The sequence below is a fragment of the Physella acuta genome, unplaced genomic scaffold, assembly GCF_028476545.2.
Source record: "Physella acuta isolate Inbredline_101_S28 unplaced genomic scaffold, ASM2847654v3 ptg000146l, whole genome shotgun sequence".
NCBI classification, from domain to species: Eukaryota; Metazoa; Mollusca; class Gastropoda; family Physidae; genus Physella; species Physella acuta.
Window position 1 is genome coordinate 381,608 of NW_026731665.1, and position 22,325 is coordinate 403,932.

Below are 22,325 nucleotides of genomic sequence, written 5' to 3' on the forward strand. Positions count from 1 at the left end.
CATCGTTTTGACATTTGCTACTGACAGTAAAATAACAAGAAAAATGTCAAGTAGGCGTTTTTTTTGTTTTTTTTTTAATGAAACACGTCTGGAACAAAAAAAATGAACTGAGATTAATAATAGATCAGGTTAATACACGCTGTACTGGGTCTAAGGTTAAAGGTTAAAGAATGATGCTGGTTGATGTGCTAGTGGTGTTACACAGGATGTCGAGGTCAGGGGTTAGTGGTGTGATATCTGGCATCTGTCCATAGACAGTATCCATAGACAGTATCCACAGACAGTATCCACAGACAGTATCCACAGACAGTATCCACAGACAGTATCCACAGACAGTATCCATAGACAGTATCCACAGACAGTATCCATAGACAGTATCCACAGACAGTATCCATAGACAGTATCCACAGACAGTATCCATAGACAGTATCCACAGACAGTATCCATAGACAGTATCCACAGACAGTATCCATAGACAGTATCCATAGATAGTATCCATAGACAGTATCCATAGACAGTATCCATAGGCAGTATCCATAGACAGTATCCATAGAGAGTATCCATAGACAGTATCCATAGACAGTATCCACAGACAGTATCCATAGACAGTATTCATAGACAGTATCCATAGACAGTATCCATAGACAGTATCCATAGACAGTATCCATAGACAGTATCCATAGACAGTATCCATAGCCAGTATCCATAGACAGTATTCATAGAAAGTATACATAGACAGTATACATAGACAGTATACATAGACAGTATCCATAGACAGTATCCATAGACAGTATCCATAGACAGTATCCATAGGCAGTATCCATAGACAGTATCCATAGACAGTATCCATAGACAGTATCCATAGACAGTATCCATAGACAGTATGCATAGAGAGTATCCATGGACAGTATCCATAGACAGAAAGACTCCAGAGACAGAATAAATATCAAGTATCCATAGACAGTAGCCTCAGATTTAATCCAGACAGACAGCATCCGGAGACAGCACTGACAGTTTGTGCAGTGTGTAAAATGGTTGGTACGGAATGGGGTGAATCATTGCCTTAAAGAAGTGAATGAATTTGGAAACAATTTGAACGGTAGCGCTAATCGGTGATCAGAAGGAGTAGAATTAAATCCCCCACACCCGTCGTCATATACCACCACCTAACACCAACCCTTACCTCAGCCCCTAACACCCCAGACCACTAACCCCCCTCCCTCCCCCCGCCCTGTGAGCATAAAACACAAACAATTCCCTACCCTACAGATCACGCTGACCTCAGATAAGATAATCAATACGAATGTTCCTCTTTATTGATCCAGTTTTCTGAATCTTCACCTCCCCCCCCCCCCCAACACACCCCCCCCCCTTTGCTGCCTGTTTTTAATCATGATGGTTAACCCAAAACGTAACCGACTTTAGTGCCGACTGGGTAAAGTCGCACTAGGGAAATTAAATTTTAAAATGCAATTTTAAATTGTATTTCGTTGCGAAGGAATTTAAAACGAGTAAAAAAGGGTCAGTGCCTAACCATGTTAGAAAGAGTATCAAGACAATCCAATTAGAAGATTACGGGTTAATCGTGTTATATTACGGTATCGAATGGACGCCTCGAGTTTTCTGGTCAGACTTAATTACATTGGGAGGGTAATGAGGTGGTAATGAAGTGGTGGACTTAGTGACAACAGACGAGAGCAGGGTAGATGGAGGGAGGGATTAGTTGGCGGATTTATTCCATTTCCGGTCTACTGACCTACTAACAATAATTCTGGATGTAGTGCATATACTTTCCGACATACGGCCTACTGACCTAGTAGCAAGACATCTGGATGAAATACATCTACTTTCCGACATATGACCCACTAAAAATACTTCTGGATGTAATGCATATACTTTCCGATTTACTGACCTACTAAAAATACATCTGGATGTAATACATCTACTTTCCGACATGTTAACTACTGACGTATCAAAGCTCATCTGGACTATGTATGCCTTACTTATAACTACATGAAACGTGCAACTACTAAAATAAACTGAGATTTAAAATAAAAAAACACATCAACTCTACTTGATCTGCCTGATGTATTGTCAGTTCTAAAACGTGACACGACGACATTACAAACAAACCGTGCGTTCAACAGTTGAGGCAGTAGAAACCAAACCCTGGTCAGGACCCAACTATTTTGGCAAGTATTAGGACCTGGATTAACTTGCAAAGTACTTTAATCCATTAATCCGGAGCCCCATCTAGCAAGAACAGACGTAAGGAGTGTTACAAGGGCGAATATAACTCCTGATTAACAAAATCAGATGTAGACTGACCAAACGACTAGAATACAAAGAGTGGGTGAAAGGTCTTGTTTAGCTTGGATCTGACTTTGTAAAGATATCAACACGAGAACAGAAGGTTTTGTAATTCATTGTGTGTTTTTTAACACGTTTTTATTAACTCAGCTTCGCGTGTGTTTGTTGTTAAAATTGACATCGAAAATTAGCCCACTTCTGATTGCTCTACAGATCTGAAATTTGGCATACAGGCTACTTTCGCCTAACAATTTCAGATGCAATCATAAAAACTAGCAATTAGAGACCGTAATTAGCTTAATTTAATTACGCCCCAAGGACCATAAAATTGAGGACATGATTTCTAAAGATACCGACAAGACTGGAGGCTTATAGACACAGTTACTTCGGCCCCAATCGATGTGAGCGCGCTGGCCGTGATCGTATAGTGGTTAGTACTTCGCGTTGTGGCCGCGACAACCCAGGTTCGAATCCTGGTCGCTCAAGATTTTTTTAGTCCGTGTATTTATAAACACTTAGTCAAGTCATACTTAATCAAGTCATTAGATAAAGTAGAAAATAAACTATATAAACAACTTTTTTAAAAACCACGTTTTTCATGTGTAGCAACGGACTAAAAAGGAGAAAATAAAATACTTAAAAAAAACTTTTTAAAAAACCACGTTTTTCTTGTGGACTAAAAAGTAGAAAATAAATTTTTCTTTTGTGCTTCCTCGAGCTGTGCAGGTTCTTGTGATGACTGACAAAAAACGTGGGTCGGGCAGATGGGTCGGGAAATTTGATGGTGAACGTACCCACGTTTTTTGTCAGTCATCACAAGAACCTGCACAGCTCGAGGAAGCACAAAAGAAAAATTTATTTTCTACTTTTTAGTCCACAAGAAAAACGTGGTTTTTTAAAAAGTTTTTTTTAAGTATTTTATTTATTTTTTTATTTTAAATAGTAAAGCAGCAGTCACTAGACCAGTTAAACCATCTAACATTACTGTAATAACGTTCCTTTGTGTGAGCTAGTAACAGGGGAACGACCATGTTATTTCATATCTCAGGTCAAAGGGTAAAAGTTGTCTTCCCCTTATAAGGGAAAGTTAGCGAGAAAATTACTATTGACAAAATAGACTACAAGTAGGCCTATGCCAGGAACATGCGTAGATAGTGTGGGAAAAAGTCTTAATTAAGCATAAAATTTTTAAAATTTACAATTAATCAATGTCCGTACACATAGGTAATATTTGATGCAAGCTACACCTTTTTTTTAATGATATAAACAAGAATTCAAAATCATTACATTTAATACATACTACATAGATCGTTATGAAATACTGATAAAACTTTGAGTTAGAGAAATATATGGTAAAAGTGGGTAATGTAGTAAATTACAATTGACGTGTGCACACAACGATAGAGAGATAGTGTTACAAACACACAGAGCGACACAGTGACTACAAAACTAACAAGATGGAATCAATGGCTACTCACCAAATCCCATAAAAGAACGGACCATGCGCACAAGCATCATGGTGAGCACCGCGCGTGAGTTAATCCGTCAGGTCTATCTTTAGAGAGGCGAGCAGATAGTGGTGCCACATCCATAATCCAAGCACCGTGGACACAGAGACTAAGGACCGACTCAAAGGTGCACGAGTTACCTCGTCATAGATCTGCGACTGGTCTCTGATTTGTGTCTATGTTCTGGACATTGACTGACCTCTGATGGGTGCCTATGTTCTGGTCAGTCATTGAGATCTGCTGTGTGTCTATCTTCTTCACACACACCCTGCCTTCGCCAGACATAACATCGATTGCAGCAACTGTCAACACAGGCTTCATAAAATAAACAACACACATTCTTGTAGCACACGCAGAATGGCTGTCACACACAGTGACACACAGGGCTAAACTCGGATCTTTAAAAAGACCTATCAACAGACCTACACACTTCTTTACATAGACCTATCAACTGACCTACACACTTCTTTACATAGACCTATTAAATGACCTACACACTTCTTTACATAGACCTATTAAATGACCTAAACGGATCTTTACATAGACCTATCAACTGATCTACACGGATCTTTACATAGACCTATCAACTGACATACACACGGATATTTAAATAGACCTATAAACTGACCTACAAACAGATTTTTTCATAGGCCTATCAACTGACTTACACTCGGATCGTCCCATAGACCTATCAACTGACCTACACTCAGATCTTTACATAGACATATCAACTGACCTTCACTCGGATCTTTACATAGACCTATCAACTGATTTACAAGGATCTTTACATTGACCTATAAACTTACCTACACTAGGATCTTTACATAGACCTATAAACTGACATACACACAAATCTTTACATAGACATATCAAATGACCTACACTCGGATATTTACATAGACCTATCAAATGAACTACATTCGGATCTTTACAAAGACCTATAAATTGACATACACAAGGATCTTTAAATATACCTACAAACTGACCTACAGCTCTTTACATAGACCTATAAACTGACCTTCACTCGGATCTTTACTTAGACCTATCAATCGACCTATACGGGTCTTCACATAAACCTACACAGTGATCTTGACTGAGACCTCAGATCAACCTAGACACGAACTACACCCTTATATCTATGCACGAACCTACACACACATCTAAAGAATGAGTCGCACATCCCATCACCACACGAGAAACGAACCCTCACCCACACTGGATCAAAGTGTAACTAGATATGTAAAATAGATATTCCTGTGTGTCTGATGTACGGTTTATATTCAAGGCAACACCAACATTGCACAACAACATCTTGTTGAATGTATATTGTGTATACACAAATTATGTAAATGTAGATACACATATTAAAGCCTACAAGTCCAGTGTTATGACATCACAGATCCATGTACAGAGATGGCGCAGATAATGAAAGCTGACTACAAAATTATCTATTTCAGATTCACGTTGTTTTTTTTCCCCCAGAACATACGTGGGTAATTATATGTGTACCTCCCCTTTCAGCCGCCTGTCTTGTCTGGAAGACATTGTGTCTGTACGCTCGAGTCGATATGTGTCTAGTAATTCTGGTCTAGTCCACATTTTTCTACATTTAGTATTTGTAAGTTGACAGCCCATGTCTTTAAAGACAGTCTCTAAGTCTAGTCAACACAGTTGAGAACAGTGAAGACACTTTCTGTTGTCTAGACAACTTCCTGTATCTATTTAGGCGGTCGATATGTGTCTAGAGAGCCCGTGTAAGTCAAGCTAGACAACTTCAGTCAGTCTAGACAGCCCGCGATAGTCTAGTCCAGATAAGCCCTGTCTGTCTATCAGTGCCTCGCGTTAAACCACCCCCTAGCTCCCCGCCCAGCAGAAATTGATTTCCCATTGTCCGGCACCCATTTCCCATCTTGCACTTTTTATGTCCACAAAAATCTAACCGCATCGCCGTGTGAAGCCGGAAGCCGGCATTTAAATGTGCCGGCTCGGCTGTTTAAAACTCAACACAGTAGGTTACGGCGTGCTACCTTGAACAGTGGTAACCACAAAAACACCCGACTGTAGACAAGTAAAATCAGTTGTTAATGAGTTGACTGCGTTGATTCAGTGTTTAAAATAACGAGTGGTAAACAAACATGGTACAGCAAGTGTGTACACTGTGTTGGTGTACTTAAAGGTTTACAGTCATGTTGTTATGTGACATTATTATTATGTGTCTGCCTTCAGTGAAATGCCAAATCGTCATTACTTCTGTTTTATAAAGTCAAGCTACCGAGCTGGCCGTCTATAGTTCCTTGACTTAAATCAAGCACCAACAAATACCTTCTATATTTTCCTAATTTAATTAACGGCAATGGTCATTTATATTTCCCTAAATCAAGCACCAGCAATGGCCGTCTATATTTCCCTAAATCAAGCACCAACAATGGCCGTCTATATTTCCCTAAATCAAGCACCAGCAATGGCCGTCTATATTTCCCTAAATCAAGCACCAGCATTGGCCGTCTATATTTCCCTAAATCAAGCACTAACAATGGCCGTCTATATTTCTTTAAATGAAGCATCAACAATGGCCGTCTATATTTCCCTTAATCAAGCACCAACAATGGCCGTCTATATTTCCCTTAATCAAGCACCAACAATGGCCGTCTATATTTCTTTAAATTAAGCATCAACAATGGCCGTCTATATTTCCCTTAATCAAGCACCAACAATGGCCGTCTATATTTCCCTTAATCAAGCACTAACAATGGCCGTCTATATTTCCCTTAATCAAGCACTAACAATGGCCGTCTATATTTCCCTTAATTAAGCACTAACAATGGCCGTCTATATTTCCCTTAATCAAGCACTAACAATGGCCGTCTATATTTCCATGCGACCTATACCACTCGACCACAAAACAAAAATCTCGAATGTTCAAGTTTCACTTTTTACTGATACCATAGAACCACAACATGTCTAAGGTCTAAGTTTTAATATCTACATGATACCCAGAACCACAAAATATCGAATGTCTAAGTTTCGCTATTTTCATTATACCACAGAACCGCAAAATGTCGAATGTCTAAGTTTCACTTTTTACTGATGTCAAAGAACCACAAAATGTCGAATGTCTAAGTTTCAATATTTGCATGATAACAAAGAACCACATAATGTCGACTGTTTAAGTTTCAATATTTGCATGATACCACAGAACCACACGACCACAAAATGTCCAATGTCTAAGTTTCACTATTTACTGATGTCAAAGAACCACAAAATGTCGAATGTCTAAGTTTCAATATGTGCATGATACCACAGAACCACACGACCACAAAATGTCCAATGTCTAAGTTTCACTATTTACTGATGTCAAAGAACCACAAAATGTCGAATGTCTAAGTTTCAATATGTGCATAATACCACAGAACCACACCACCACAAAATGTCGAATGTCTAAGTTTCACTATGTACATAATACAACAGAACCACAAAATGTCGAATGTCTAAGTTTCACTTTTTACTGATGTCAAAGAACCACAAAATGTCGAATGTCTAAGTTTCACTATTTACTGATGTCAAAGAACCACAAAATGTCGAATGTCTAAGTTTCAATATTTGCATGATACCACAGAACCACACGACCACAAAATGTCGAATGTCTAAGTTTCACTATGTACATAATACAACAGAACCACAAAATGTCGAATGTCTAAGTTTCGCTATTTACATGATACAACAGAACCACAAAACGTCAAATGTCAAAGTTTCACTATTTACAATTCCCCCCCCCCCCCCCCCCATCTCACAAGGCTGTCTGGATCAGCGAAATTGTAAACGTCCGCACGAAATAATTAGTCGAAGAGAAGTTAAAACAATATGATGTCCTGATGAGTCAACATTTAGATATCACAGAGTGAAAAAAAAAAGTATTGATTTTGTATACTACATATCACGTTTCAGCGTTTCTATCATTATAATTTCATAGCATGGATTAAAAAAAAACTGTAGTTTAAGTATTTTAGTGTTTCTTCTCTTATCCAAAATTTAGAAATATAGTGCGCTGATGCAAACGTTTGATCAGTTGTATTTTCAACACGTAAAACGTCTTTATTATAATACGCACTTGTAAATCACAAATCCGCACGTGTATAAATAGCCACATTTTATAAGCCTTTAAATCGGGTTGAAAATAGCATCCGGGTGACGTAAGATATCGAACCAAAAGGTCATCGAGGGCGGGCAATGACCCAGACGGTCGCACAAAAAGCCTGCAAATGTGGCTATCTTAGAGCGTTCCATATGCCAAACCGTTCCTTCCCCTTTCAGCTCGGGGCTACCCTGTGTTGTTTCCCCTAGTTCAGTAAGAAATATTTCAAATTAAATTATGCTTTAAACCTTAATTATATTTCCTTCTTCTAATCAAAGGCGCTAATTTAATTATTCTCTGAAAATAAAGCAGGGATGATCTTCCCAAAACTTTCTGGAATATTCTTATTTTTAACACTACGGGGGAGAGAAACTCGGGACATAACCATGTTTGTTAATCCATTTTTAATTAATTACATTAAACTTTTTAAAATAGAATAAAATCTAGTAGAAAAAAAAATAATTGCGCACTAAGTGCAAAGCAAACAATGCGTGTACAATAGTGCGGAACGTTAGCACTTTACAAATTCGTTTGCGTTTTTTTGAGAAATCGGAAATAGCGTAAAGTACTACTTCCGGTCACCGGAAATTACTCAAAATTTGATAGATAAACAGATAATTAGATCTTTTACGTATACGTGAATTTCGTCTTTCAGGAACAGTACTAAAGTAATAGGCTTTTGAAAAACCAAAAGTAGAATAAGTTATACTTCCGGTTACCGGAAATCGCTGAAAAGTTTTAAAAGAACTACACCTTTGATATAATACTTATATATGAAATTTCGTCAACCTAGCTATAACGGTACTCAAGTTATCGTGTTCACAGACACACAGATAAACACAGACATATAGACAAGATTGCAAACTTAAGTTTTTCCGACTCCTGGAGGTCTTAAACGTCGAGATCTGTGAAAATCTTGATTTCGATTTCTTGCACGATTACAATACTTCCTATTTATTCATTATACAAGAAAGCAAAAAGCGTCACCGGAAAAATGGTTACAATTTTTTTTTTATTGAAAGATTGCAGACAAGCTGCGTTCGAGAGAAATCCAACAGAATTTCAACAAAGTTCCACAGTAATGATTTAGAAGCAAGAACTGGACTAACAAGACCACTGTTTTAAAGGATAAAACTACAGCAGATCTGGGGGTATGAGAGACTAGCAGCAGGCGGGGATTAAAATAACGAGCGGCGGCATCGTGACTAGAGCTGACACTAGCGAGTTCTGGGAGGATTGTAGTGATCTACTGGGGCATTCTGGTCAAAGTCTGTCTCTGTGTCTGATGGGGGGGGGGGGGGGGGGCAGGGATGGGTTGGATGGTGATCATGGAGGGGGTAGATGGTGACCAGGGAGAGACTAGATGGTGAACAGGGGAGGGTAGATGGTGACCAGGGAGAAACTAGATGGTGACCAGGGGAGACTAGATGGTGACCAGGGAGAAACTAGATGGTGACCAGGGAGAAACTAGATGGTGACCAGGGGAGACTAGATGGTGAACAGGGGAGGGTAGATGGTGACCAGGGAGAAACTAGATGGTGACCAGGGGAGACTAGATGGTGACCAGGGAGAAACTAGATGGTGACCAGGGAGAGACTAGATGGTGAACAGGGGAGGGTAGATGGTGACCAGGGAGAAACTAGATGGTGACCAGGGGAGACTAGATGGTGACCAGGGAGAAACTAGATGGTGACCAGGGAGAAACTAGATGGTGACCAGGGGAGACTAGATGGTGACCAGGGAGAAACTAGATGGTGACTAGGGAGAAACTAGATGGTGACCAGGGGAGACTAGATGGTGACCAGGGAGAAACTAGATGGTGACCAGGGAGAAACTAGATGGTGACCAGGGGAGACTAGATGGTGACCAGGGGAGACTAGATGGTGACCAAGGAGAGACCAGATGGTGACCAAGGAGAGACCAGATGGTGACCAAGGAGAGACCAGATGGTGACCAAGGAGAGACCTATGGTGACCAAGGAGAGACCAGATGGTGACCAAGGAGAGACTAGATGGTGACCAAGGAGAGACCAGATGGTGACCAAGGAGAGACCAGATGGTGACCAAGGAGAGACCAGATGGTTACCAAGGAGAGACCAGATGGTGACCAAGGAGAGACCAGATGGTGACCAAGGAGAGACCAGATGGTGACCAAGGAGAGACCAGATGGTGACCAAGGAGAGACCAGATGGTGACCAAGGAGAGACCAGATGGTGACCAAGGAGAGACCAGATGGTGACCAAGGAGAGACCAGATGGTGACAAAGGAGAGACCAGATGGTGACCAAGGAGAGACCAGATGGTGACCAAGGAGAGACCAGATGGTGACCAAGGAGAGACCAGATGGTGACCAAGGAGAGACCAGATGGTGACCAAGGAAAGCTGGAAAGGTTAGATGAACGTTGTAAGTTGGCTAGGGGAGTCAGGAAGAGTTCACTAGCCTGGAGTCTCCAGTCATGAAGTTCTAACAGGGAGCTGTTTTTATACGGATACAGCCATTTCATTATTTATTCATAATAAATCAAAAAGCAATGCGATTCCCCTTTAAACAAGACAAAATTCATATTTTCGAGACGGTACAGACATCGCTGTGGTCTGAACTACAATGCTCTCTACGATGTCGTTTCTGTACATTCTATATTCTCTACCGGCCGTTTGTTATCTACATCTGCATGTATGTGCTCATTAATGAAAGTCAATGACACATTAGTTGTTTAATTATCTACCTTCTATGCTAAGTCCGAGAGCTACAAGCATCGAGATTCGCCTTACTCCAGAGTACAGCGGTTACCATAATATACAGACATTAGCCCGGATTTGAAGGAACGATAGGCTAAAGCAGAAGATAGGTAACAAAAGAAATCGATACCCACGCCAGAGAAAGCGTGACGTATGTACGACCGCCAGACAATGGATGACGTAACACTCGCCGTCTGGAACTCACAGACTGGGTCAGTGGCTAATTAATTGGCTCGCGCTGACCACGAGTTTGGAGTGGACATTGTGGGGATGGAACAACGCCCAGGGTAGGGTGCTCAAAGGTTGCCTGACTTCACTGAATGGATCGGTAGCAATACTTTACTGGCGAATGGATGGAAACATTGCTTAATACTTGAATGGTTGAAGTCACAGAGAGATTTTAGATAGAAAGTGGTCAGTCAATGTGTTGGGAATAGTTCAAAGAATGTATTACAATTAAAGAGAACAAGATGGGACGTGGTCGGATGGTAGAGCGTACGACTGCTGACCCGATAGTCTCAGCCCGGGGTTGAGTCCCTAGGTAGTCTCTTGAATTTTCCAAGCTTTATGTGTACGTGATACAAGTTATGGAAAGTAGAGGCGGCTGGGCATAATACTGAAAAAGCTATTCCTTCATATACCGAGGTTACCGAAACAGGTGAACTCTACTTTATCTGCAACATGGACGGACAGGTTCGAAAGGGTAATGTAAAAATTAATCGGGCCAAGAGACGTCAATAACGTTATGTTCGACAACTAACAATAAGGGTTGTAAGTCCCAACACAGGATAAACAGAACTTGAAAGCTCAAGTCGATGGTACACCTCAGCCATTTAGCTTGGACTCTGGGTGAAAAATATTCTATGTTGTTTGCTCTTATGAAAATAATATTAGAACGACCAACATTTGAGTGAAGTTTCTTCTAGATGTTGAATCCCAACTATTACGAAACTAAACACTGGGGTGGGGGTTGATGTGGTCTGGCTATGCAATAGTAAAGACAGACAGAGAGCACACAATGTGTTTGTCAGATGTGTGTAGATCTAAGACACCAATCAATAGCATCTGACCCGACTGGCCTTCCATAGACCAGTCGCCTTTTGGACTCATTGGTAAGTCATGAGATGTTTTTTTCTGTTTTGATATATAGGCAGTGTAAATATTGGGGAGTGGCTAATCGATCTCAGTCAGGTTGGTTATAACTTGGCTATATGGGTTGGTACGTACAGGAGGTTGGTTGGTTATAACTTGGTTAATTGGATTGGTACGTACAGGGGGTTGGTAATAACATGATTAATTGGGTTGGTACGTACAGGGGATTGGTTATAACTTGGTTAATTGGGTTGTTATAAACCGGGGGTTGGTTGGTTACAACTTGGCTAAATGGGTTGGTACGTATAGGGGTTGGTTGGTTACAACTTGGCTAAATGGGTTGGTGCGTAAAAGGTTGGTTGGTTACAACTCGGCTAAATCTGTTTGTATCTATGGGGCGCGGTGGGGGGAGGTTGGTAAAAACTTGGCTAGATATGTTGGTACGTACATCGGGTTGGTCGAAATTTGGCTAAATGGGTTGGTATGTATAGAAGGTTGGTCACATCATGATAAAATGGGTTGGTACTACAGGGATGGATATACACATGCTGGATGGTGCTGGATGGTGCTGGATGGTGTAGCTCAGGATCAAGGTGAAATCATTGGAACAGATAACAATGTTACTGAAACAGTGTAAGGCTAAAGAGTGAGGCATATAGTATTGGCAAATGACTGAGGCGTTGATACAGTAAGCAAAAAGCAAATAGGGCTTTGGGAAACGTCCTTCGCACGACTAGCAATCGTATCAGAGTTTAATCGATCACTTTTTGTGCCGAAAATATAGGAACCAAAGGCACAAAAACTATCCTTCGATATCGATAAGTTTCTTTTATTAAAAAATGTGAGCAAAAGAATGGTCAGCTAGTGTCTTGAACATTAACAAAGGGTCAACGAATTTATATCCCTAGCCTAAAATATTCGCTTCTTAAACCTCAAAAAAGGGCCATCGAATTTAGATCCCTAGCATAAAATATTCGGGTCTTAAACCTCAAAAAGGGTCATCAAATGTAGATCCCTAGCCTAAAATATTGGGGTCTCAACATAAAAAAACGATCTTTGACTTAAGATCCCTAGCCTAAAATATTCGTGTCTTAAACATTAACAAAGGGTCATCGACTTTAGATCTCTAGTCTAAAATATTCGCGTCTTAAACATCAACAAAGTACCCATCTAGAAAAAGAGGTTGAGGTAATAAAAGCCGACGTCTAGACGTAAGGTGAAGGTCAGCCCCACCTGTCAACGCCAACAATCAGATAATTTGATCTTAACGCGGTGAGGCGGATCGATATTCGGACATGCGGGGATGTGTGCTCCAATTTTTATGTGGTCTGGTGGCGGTTGGGCATGCACATGCACACACACGCGCACACACTCGCTCACACACTCACACACACGCTCACACACTCACACACACGCTCACACACACACGCTAACACACACACACGCTCATACACGCAGGCACACAAACTGTCACTCACACACAGACTTATATTACGCAATCTTACACAACCATACATACACAAACGCATACGCACACACACTCTATTCACAAACTTCAAATCCTCCTTCAATTAATACACCTCTTCTATTAGCGGATGTACATCTTTCGCATACGCTGCTAGACAGTTCCATAAATAGCAATCTAGTTTCTATCTATAGGCTAATTCTCTACTACTACTTGTAAACCATGACGTATGTGTTTTAACCAGTTCATCCAGCAAAGTTAACCGGTTAAGTAGACCACTATAGCCCAGTGATGAACACATCATTGATTAATTTTAAAGTCACCTCGAAGAGAGAGTATGACGTAAGCCAATTACTGGTGTCCAGAAAACACGGCAATTAGCGGGCCACCGTTTCTAATGATGTTTGTTCAGGCCGGTTAGAAAACAAAATTGTGGGGAGACGGATGTCCTAATCTCCGGATGGACGGGACAGTGCTGGGTCAGGGTGACCTGGATCTGTGGGAGGACAGACACAATTTATGTCACCAGCAGGACACAGCACCAGCGGGCTATAGCACCAGCAGGACACAGCACCAGCGGGCTATAGCACCAGCAAGACACAGCACCAGCGGGCCTCACCACAGCACCAGCAGGACACAGCACCAGCGGGCTATAGCACCAGCAGGACACAGCACCAGCGGGCTATAGCACCAGCAGGACACAGCACCAGCGGGCTATAGCACCAGCAGGACACAGCACCAGCGGGCTATAGCACCAGCAGGACACAGCACCAGCGGGCTATAGCACCAGCAGGACACAGCACCAGCGGGCTATAGCACCAGCAGGACACAGCACCAGCGGGCTATAGCACCAGCAGGACACAGCACCAGCGGGCCTCACCACAGCACCAGCGGACCTCACCACAGCACCAGCGGGCTATAGCACCAGCAGGACACAGCACCAGCGGGCTATAGCACCAGCAGGACACAGCACCAGCGGGCTATAGCACCAGCAGGACACAGCACCAGCGGGCTATAGCACCAGCAGGACACAGCACCAGCGGGCCTCACCACAGCACCAGCGGACCTCACCACAGCACCAGCGGGCTATAGCACCAGCAGGACACAGCACCAGCGGGCTATAGCACCAGCAGGACACAGCACCAGCGGGCTATAGCACCAGCAGGACACAGCACCAGCGGGCTATAGCACCAGCAGGACACAGCACCAGCGGGCTATAGCACCAGCAGGACACAGCACCAGCGGGCTATAGCACCAGCAGGACACAGCACCAGCGGGCTATAGCACCAGCAGGACACAGCACCAGCGGGCTATAGCACCAGCAGGACACAGCACCAGCGGGCCTCACCACAGCACCAGCGGACCTCACCACAGCACCAGCGGGCTATAGCACCAGCAGGACACAGCACCAGCGGGCTATAGCACCAGCAGGACACAGCACCAGCGGGCTATAGCACCAGCAGGACACAGCACCAGCGGGCTATAGCACCAGCAGGACACAGCACCAGCGGGCTATAGCACCAGCAGGACACAGCACCAGCGGGCCTCACCACAGCACCAGCGGGCTATAGCACCAGCAGGACACAGCACCAGCGGACCTCACCACAGCACCAGCGGGCTATAGCACCAGCGGAGCAAGACACACCACAACATGGTCCCACACAGGAGAATTGATGCCGATGTGGTGGTTTTGTCATCAGTTAATGGGAGCTGAATCTCAAGATCATATAACATGTTGGTTTAACGCTAAACTAAAATCATGAAGCAGGTTTTACTAACACTAATCTAGCTTGTTAAACTAACACCCTATAGCAATTAAACCAATTCCTTCTAGCAGGTTAAACCAATGGCCTCTAGCAGGTTAAACTATAACCATCTAGCAAGTTAAACCAAAAACTTATAGCAGGCTAAACCAACACCTTATAGCAGGTTAAGATCTAGCAGGTTACAAAAACACTCTATAGGAGGTTAAACCAACACCCTATAGCAGATTAAACAAACACAGGTTAAACCAATGGCCTCTAGCAGGTTAAACCAATGGCCTCTAGCAGGTTAAACCAATGGCCTCTAGCAAGTTAAACTATAACCATCTAGCAGGCTACAAAAAACGCTGTAGCAGGTTAAAATAATTATATGCGCGTACGGCAGGTTTAACCAATAGACAGACGAAGTATAACCAGCACATGCTTATGGTTCTACTCACACAGTGTCCAAGGTTCAATGACCCTAATGACGTCCATGTTCAACCCATACAAAAACCAAAACATCACTGACCAACCCACCAACCGCCCACATTAACCCCCTAAATGCCAAACGCTTAATCCTCGTACCACGACTATTAACCCCTCTAAATGCCAAAGGCTAAATTCGCAACCCACCAACCGCACATTGTAACCCCCCAAAATACAAATCATCGAACTCACCATCACCCTCGGGGTCGACCCCCATCCCTTTATCCCCGCCCCCCTCTAACATGTGACACAGCGTTCAATGGCCGGTAATAAAACAGTTATCATCGTTCCCGGTGGATCTCTCTATATAGCGGGGATATTTCATATAACACGTCTGTTATACAGGGACTGGTACGGGAAACCCCGGTATGCGGAAACTATAACAATAACATTTTTTTAAACGACTGGCCGCTAGTCTATTGTCGGAACTCATAAACGAAATACCATACAGCTGACTTGGGAAAAATAATGAATAAAAACACGAAAAGCCATTTGCTGACGTTTGCAAATCGATTTCTTCCTGTGGGGGGGGGGGGGGGGGGGGAATCCAAGTTCCGGTGAGTACTACACTCACAAATGCACACACACACAAACACACACCAATAAGTCACGTGACATTCATGAACTGATTGCCGACTTGGACGAATGCGTGTTCAAAATTGACGGAGAACAGTTCTCCGAAAATGTCCTCATTAGGTTTGTCATTAACTAATGATGACGTCACGTCACGACACGAACAACGCAGAAGAAAGGTTTGGGACTCGTGAAAAAAGAGGGGGAGGGAGTGGGGGGAGAGGAGATAATGAAATAAATGATTCGATAAAATTATGCCGAGAAATTTCAACCGGTTCCAAAACTGATGAGAAATAAATGAAATCTCAAAGATATTAAAGCATGCCGTTATGTAAATATCCTGTGAGGGTCGGGCCAAGCAATGAATTGAAGCGGCTCTCCAACTGAAATTTTAATGAACTTGTCTCCCACAAGTCTGGCACCAAGATATCGATCTAGTTTATACTTGTTCAGGTCCAGCCTCAATATTTCATGTGTCATTTTTTTTATGCTTACTGAAAAATGTCATAAAAAAATCGTGGACTATTTAAATTCTAAATCAGATAGAAGAAAAAATTAAGTTTAGCATATTTTCAGTGGGGAAATTATTAGGGTGTATGATATTAACAACTAAAATAAATATATATGGGATGTATTAAACACACTTGTGGATAGATAAAAGCTAATGAAATATACACACGTAAAATATTACGTTTCAAAAGACAATTTGCTGTTGTTATTGTGAGGTTAGCGTTTCCCGATAGTAGACGAAATTGTTGTGATAGACTTTATTTGCAACATATCGACAAATGGGGGCTAGCTTTAAACGTTGAGTTCGAGCATATGGTTGGTGCTAGATCATGATGAGTACTACCTTATGCTGGGTGCTAGCCTGTACTGGGTGCTAGCCTGTACTAATATATCAACCATCAGTAAAGACATTCACTAAAACGTATGTTGCTGATACACTAACCACATGTACTCTAGTATTATGTTAAGTGTATGCATACAACATTGTGAAATCTAGATCTAGGAGCAGACATCCAATAAGTAATAAGTGTTTCTTTCCGGGGGGGGGGGGGGGGCTAAGCACGTCCAGCGCAAACCTACCCCCTTGGCCAGAACAAAACAGAAAATATATTATCTATGTAGAAAACATATACTCAGACCCCTCCCCCGTAAGCTTAAAGCCCCCTCCCCCTTTACCGAATAAAAAAATCTATAGGTAACTCTCGTAAACAAATTACATCGTTATGTCATACCTATTTTTACCATCCTGTCCTTTATTCGACGAAATAGGTAAATAAAAAATTAAGCAATACCACTCCGTACAAATATGCAAGTTCTACATCATCAAGATGTAGTGAATATAAGTGAACACTGTTCACGAATTTAAAAGAAAATACAAGGTTTCACAACTTTTAAAATGAAAAACTTTTTTTTTTGATAAATCCGTTACGAATTATACAATCAGACACAAACGATCTAGAATATTCTGAAACTCTGTCTACAAGCTAGAGAAGACCGTATAATGGAATTAGGATATCCCAGGACCACACAAGAGAATTAGAATATCCCAAGACCACACACTGTGACTAGAATACCACAAGACCACACAACGCGACCAGAATATCCCAAGACCACACAATGGGACCAGAATACCACCAGACCACACAAAGCGACCAGAATACCACAAGAACACACAATGTGACTAGAACACCACAGACCACACAATGTGACTAGAACACCACAGACCACACAATGTGACTAGAATACCACAAGACCACACAACGCGACCAGAATACCACAAGACCACACACTGTGACCAGAATACCACACGACCACACAATGTTACCAGAACACCACACCGTTCCGTGTTTCACGCCTCTACTCCACTCAAGACGATTGAATATTTTATTAAAACGCAATCTCGGCACTTGAGCATGTCAGGAAACTAACAAATCAATTCCAGTCAACGGTTGAAGCAGGCGGCGGCTCCACGAGTTGATGGCACCACGACTGTGTTCAGATATTCCTCCCGCCTCAGCAGAAATCAACAGCGTACTTTTCGAGTTGTGTGCCCACAATGGCGGAATGAAAACAAGGGGAATTAATCCATTTTTCAGCGGCGGGGATGGGTTACCTGCCTGGATTCCCGCCCTCCGAGAGAGGGTCGGTTTTAATAGGGACATGAGGGGTGGCGCGTGCACATGCGCGGGACGGGGTGGTCACTGCAGGACAATCGTGGGTGCTATGGTACAGGGGGGGGGGGGCCAATAGAGAGTGATGGGCGGGGGTGTTGATGAAGGGGTGTAATGGAGGGGGTTATGATGGAGGGGGTTATGATGAAGGGGGTCTTAATAATGAGGACAATGTTGAAGAGGTTTTTTTTTTATTGATAACGGGGTTGAAACAAAAGGGTGTCATGATGGGTGGGGGCGTATTGAATGGAGGGACATTGATGGTTATGATAAAAGGGGTCATGAAGATAGGGTTCAAGATGACGAGGGGGTCACAATGTACAGTGGTTAAAATGGGGTGATGATAACGAAGGATCAATAACAAAGCAAGATAAAGATGAAAGGACCCGTATTCTCCGTAAAAATACCATAGCAACATCAAAGTGGGATCCTGCCTCTATGAGCGAGATTCTATCTAAAAATATATCATTTCGCCGTATTTAATCTAATAAACGCGCTAGCTTTTGAAACTATATACATGGCATGGGACTGTTTAGATATTAGCGCATGAACGAATCAAAGCCCGATACACTACAAGAGGATAGTCATCATGATGTGCAGTACTACTCACTTTCACGCTCTGCTAGCGCATGTAGATATGTAGATAATGTATTTCTGTATAGATAGTGTGTAAAGATAGTGTGATCAAGAGAGATGAAGAGATGGAGAGGGCGAGAGGAGTGTGAGAGATAAAATAGTAAGAGAAAGTAAGATTTAGCTGTAAAGAGAAAAAACGGGGAAGAAATTGAAAAAAAGTAAGAAAGAATGAATGAGAGAATGAAGAGGCAATAGTGAGATAGACAGAGATAACGAAACATTCGGAAAGAGAGATAAAACGGAAGAAAGGGTCGCAAGAGACAAGGGGAGAGAACTTGTGTAAGAGACTATTTTATGAAAAGACCTAATGTAAGAGACCTTCAGGAAGAGAGCTTGTGTAAGAGACTATTTTATGAAAAGACCTAATGTAAGAGACCTTCAGGAAGAGAGCTTGTGTAAGAGACTATTTTATGAAAAGACCTAATGTAAGAGACCTTCAGGAAGAGAGCTTGTGTAAGAGACTATTTTATGAAAAGACCTAATGTAAGAGACCTTCAGGAAGAGAGCTTGTGTAAGAGACTATTTTATGAAAAGACCTAATGTAAGAGACCTTCAGGAAGAGAGCTTGTGTAAGAGACTATTTTATGAAAAGACCTAATGTAAGAGACCTTCAGGAAGAGAGCTTGTGTAAGAGACTATTTTATGAAAAGACCTAATGTAAGAGACCTTCAGGAAGAGAGCTTGTGTAAGAGACTATTTTATGAAAAGACCTAATGTAAGAGATCTTCAGGAAGAGAGCTTGTGTAAGAGACTATTTTATGAAAAGACCTAATGTAAGAGACCTTCAGGAAGAGAGCTTGTGTAAGAGACTATTTTATGAAAAGACCTAATGTAAGAGACCTTCAGGAAGAGAGCTTGTGTAAGAGACTATTTTATGAAAAGACCTAATGTAAGAGACCTTCAGGAAGAGAGCTTGTGTAAGAGACTATTTTATGAAAAGACCTAATGTAAGAGACCTTCAGGAAGAGAGCTTGTGTAAGAGACTATTTTATGAAAAGACCTAATGTAAGAGACCTTCAGGAAGAGAGCTTGTGTAAGAGACTATTTTATGAAAAGACCTAATGTAAGAGACCTTCAGGAAGAGAGCTTGTGTAAGAGACTATTTTATGAAAAGACCTAATGTAAGAGACCTTCAGGAAGAGAGCTTGTGTAAGAGACTATTTTATGAAAAGACCTAATGTAAGAGACCTTCAGGGAGAGAGCTTGTGTAAGAGACTATTTTATGAAAAGACCTAATGTAAGAGACCTTCAGGGAGAGAGCTTGTGTAAGAGACTATTTTATGAAAAGACCTAATGTAAGAGACCTTCAGGGAGAGAGCTTGTGTAAGAGACTATTTTATGAAAAGACCTAATGTAAGAGACCTTCAGGGAGAGAGCTTGTGTAAGAGACTATTTTATAAAAAGACCTAATGTAAGAGACCTTCAGGAAGAGAGCTTGTGTAAGAGACTATTTTATGAAAAGACCTAATGTAAGAGACCTTCAGGAAGAGAGCTTGTGTAAGAGACTATTTTATAAAAAGACCTAATGTAAGAGACCTTCAGGAAGAGAGCTTGTGTAAGAGACTATTTTATAAAAAGACCTAATGTAAGAGACCTTCAGGAAGAGAGCTTGTGTAAGAGACTATTTTAGGACGAGCATCATGTATATGGTAATTTCCGCAATAGACCCAAGTACGACAACTCATTATAGATACAATCTGGCCACTCCATCAACAAGACTAATGTCTAGTCAAAGAATACGGCGGCCATTTTGACAGGGGAAACAACTTAGTATTGATGACGTATTTATGTGTTACCAACGTACTGAATGGAAACAAAATTACAATCAAACCAGTAACATAAGAAGTACTGTATAAATTAATTTAACATTGCAATTTTTATTGGAGCAAAGTCCCTTCTATCACCGCGTGTATTGAGGGGGTTTAGTTGAATATTATTTAGAGACAGCTAAGGAATATTTTTATAGCAACTCTAGATATTCCTCTGGGGGGGATTCAGCCGTTATGTCACATCGACATACGGGTCACTGTGACCCAGGCGCTGGTCCTAAGCATGACGTCATCAACATAACGCTCACACTAAACTGGACACCCGCGGGCGACTAGCAGACGGCCATCAATTTCTCGCAAGGGCTAGCACTCACACTTAAAAAGCCTCCACCCCCCTGCCCCTCACCCAGAGGTACCTTCGACTAGCCAACACTTCAAGCCCAAACATTTTACGACCCCGTTCTGACGACTACGCAGAGACCTACAATTGTATGTATGGAAGTTCCTATCTCTTGTTTGGCTACAGGAAAAAACATATTTGGTGTCCCTAACTTCAGCACAACAGTCGATGAGCTCAGAAATATTGTTTTACGTTTGTAAAATGCTTCTAGAACAAAAATAAAATAAAAATAACGGGAATAAAAAAAAACTTCGACAAACAGTAAAAAACAATATAAAAACAAAACCGATCAATCAATACAGCAGTGTTAAATTAAAGGGGAGGGAATGCGACATTACAAATATTTAAAATAAAACAAGTCTGTAAGGTAATCTTATGATTGAACGCCTAACTTAAAAATAAAAGCAATCAAATTTCATCGAGGTGGTGTTTGGAGTGGTGTTTGGAGTGGTGTTTGGAGTGGTGTGTGGAGTGGTGTTTGGAGTGGTGTGTGGAGTGGTGTGTGGAGTGGTGTTTGGAGTGGTGTTTGGAGTGGTGTTTGGAGTGGTGTTTGGAGTGGTGTTTGGAGTGGTGTTTGGAGTGGTGTTTGGAGTGTTGTATGGAGTTGTCATGCAGGATACACGGCAGACAGGGTGTGTATGTGGTGCGGTCACTTGTATTGATATATTCTAAATTACGTGACACACATATAGCTGACACATTAGATGGAACACGTACGTCATACCAATACTGACAACTATACCTAACACAATGACAGACGCACCTGACACCAATACTGACGTACACAGGTACATGAGACAAAATACTGACAGCTATACCTGACACAACACTCAGTTAAAGGCCTAGTTTGTAGAGTTAAGGAAATTCTACCAAACTGTAGTTTCACCCTAACGAGATGTGTCGAAGACCCACAAATTACTTGAGGCTCATGATAGTAGTATATTAGGTCACTTTTGGAGCGTATTCCTGGCGGAGGTGGGGATGTGGAGGAACAATGACATATAGTAAAATACTCGGGAGCAGGATGCGCGGGATGCGCAATGACATATAGTAAAATACTCCCAGCCTGGCGCATCGGGATGTGGAGGGTGGGTGAGCAGGATGCGCAGGATGCGCAAAGACATATAGTAAAATACTACGCCAACTGGGGTTGGCGGAGGTGGTGGGGAAGTAGGTCACCTTTTGGTGACCTTGTGACGTAATTAGTAACATTATGACGTAATCATTGACCTAGTTACGTAAGTTTAATGTGTTTTTAATGAGTTTTAATGAGTTTTTTAAATTTTTAATTA

The 22,325-nt window shown here is 41.8% G+C and overlaps 1 protein-coding gene across 3 annotated transcripts in view; it reads right to left on the minus strand.

Moving 5' to 3' along the window:
- The window catches only part of LOC131935501 (ras GTPase-activating protein nGAP), a 217,575-nt gene that overhangs the window by 160,451 nt on the left and 34,799 nt on the right, over window positions 1-22,325 (minus strand). Inside the window, exon 1 of one of the 3 annotated variants that reach the window (XM_059291907.1) lies at window positions 3,789-3,889. The exons of the other annotated variants lie outside the window; for them this stretch is intronic. Within the exon in view, the coding sequence (XP_059147890.1) occupies window positions 3,789-3,828 (40 nt within the window). The 5' untranslated portion in view covers window positions 3,829-3,889. Of the gene's footprint in view, window positions 1-3,788; window positions 3,890-22,325 lie in introns of those variants that run through there. 3 annotated transcript variants of the gene reach the window in all.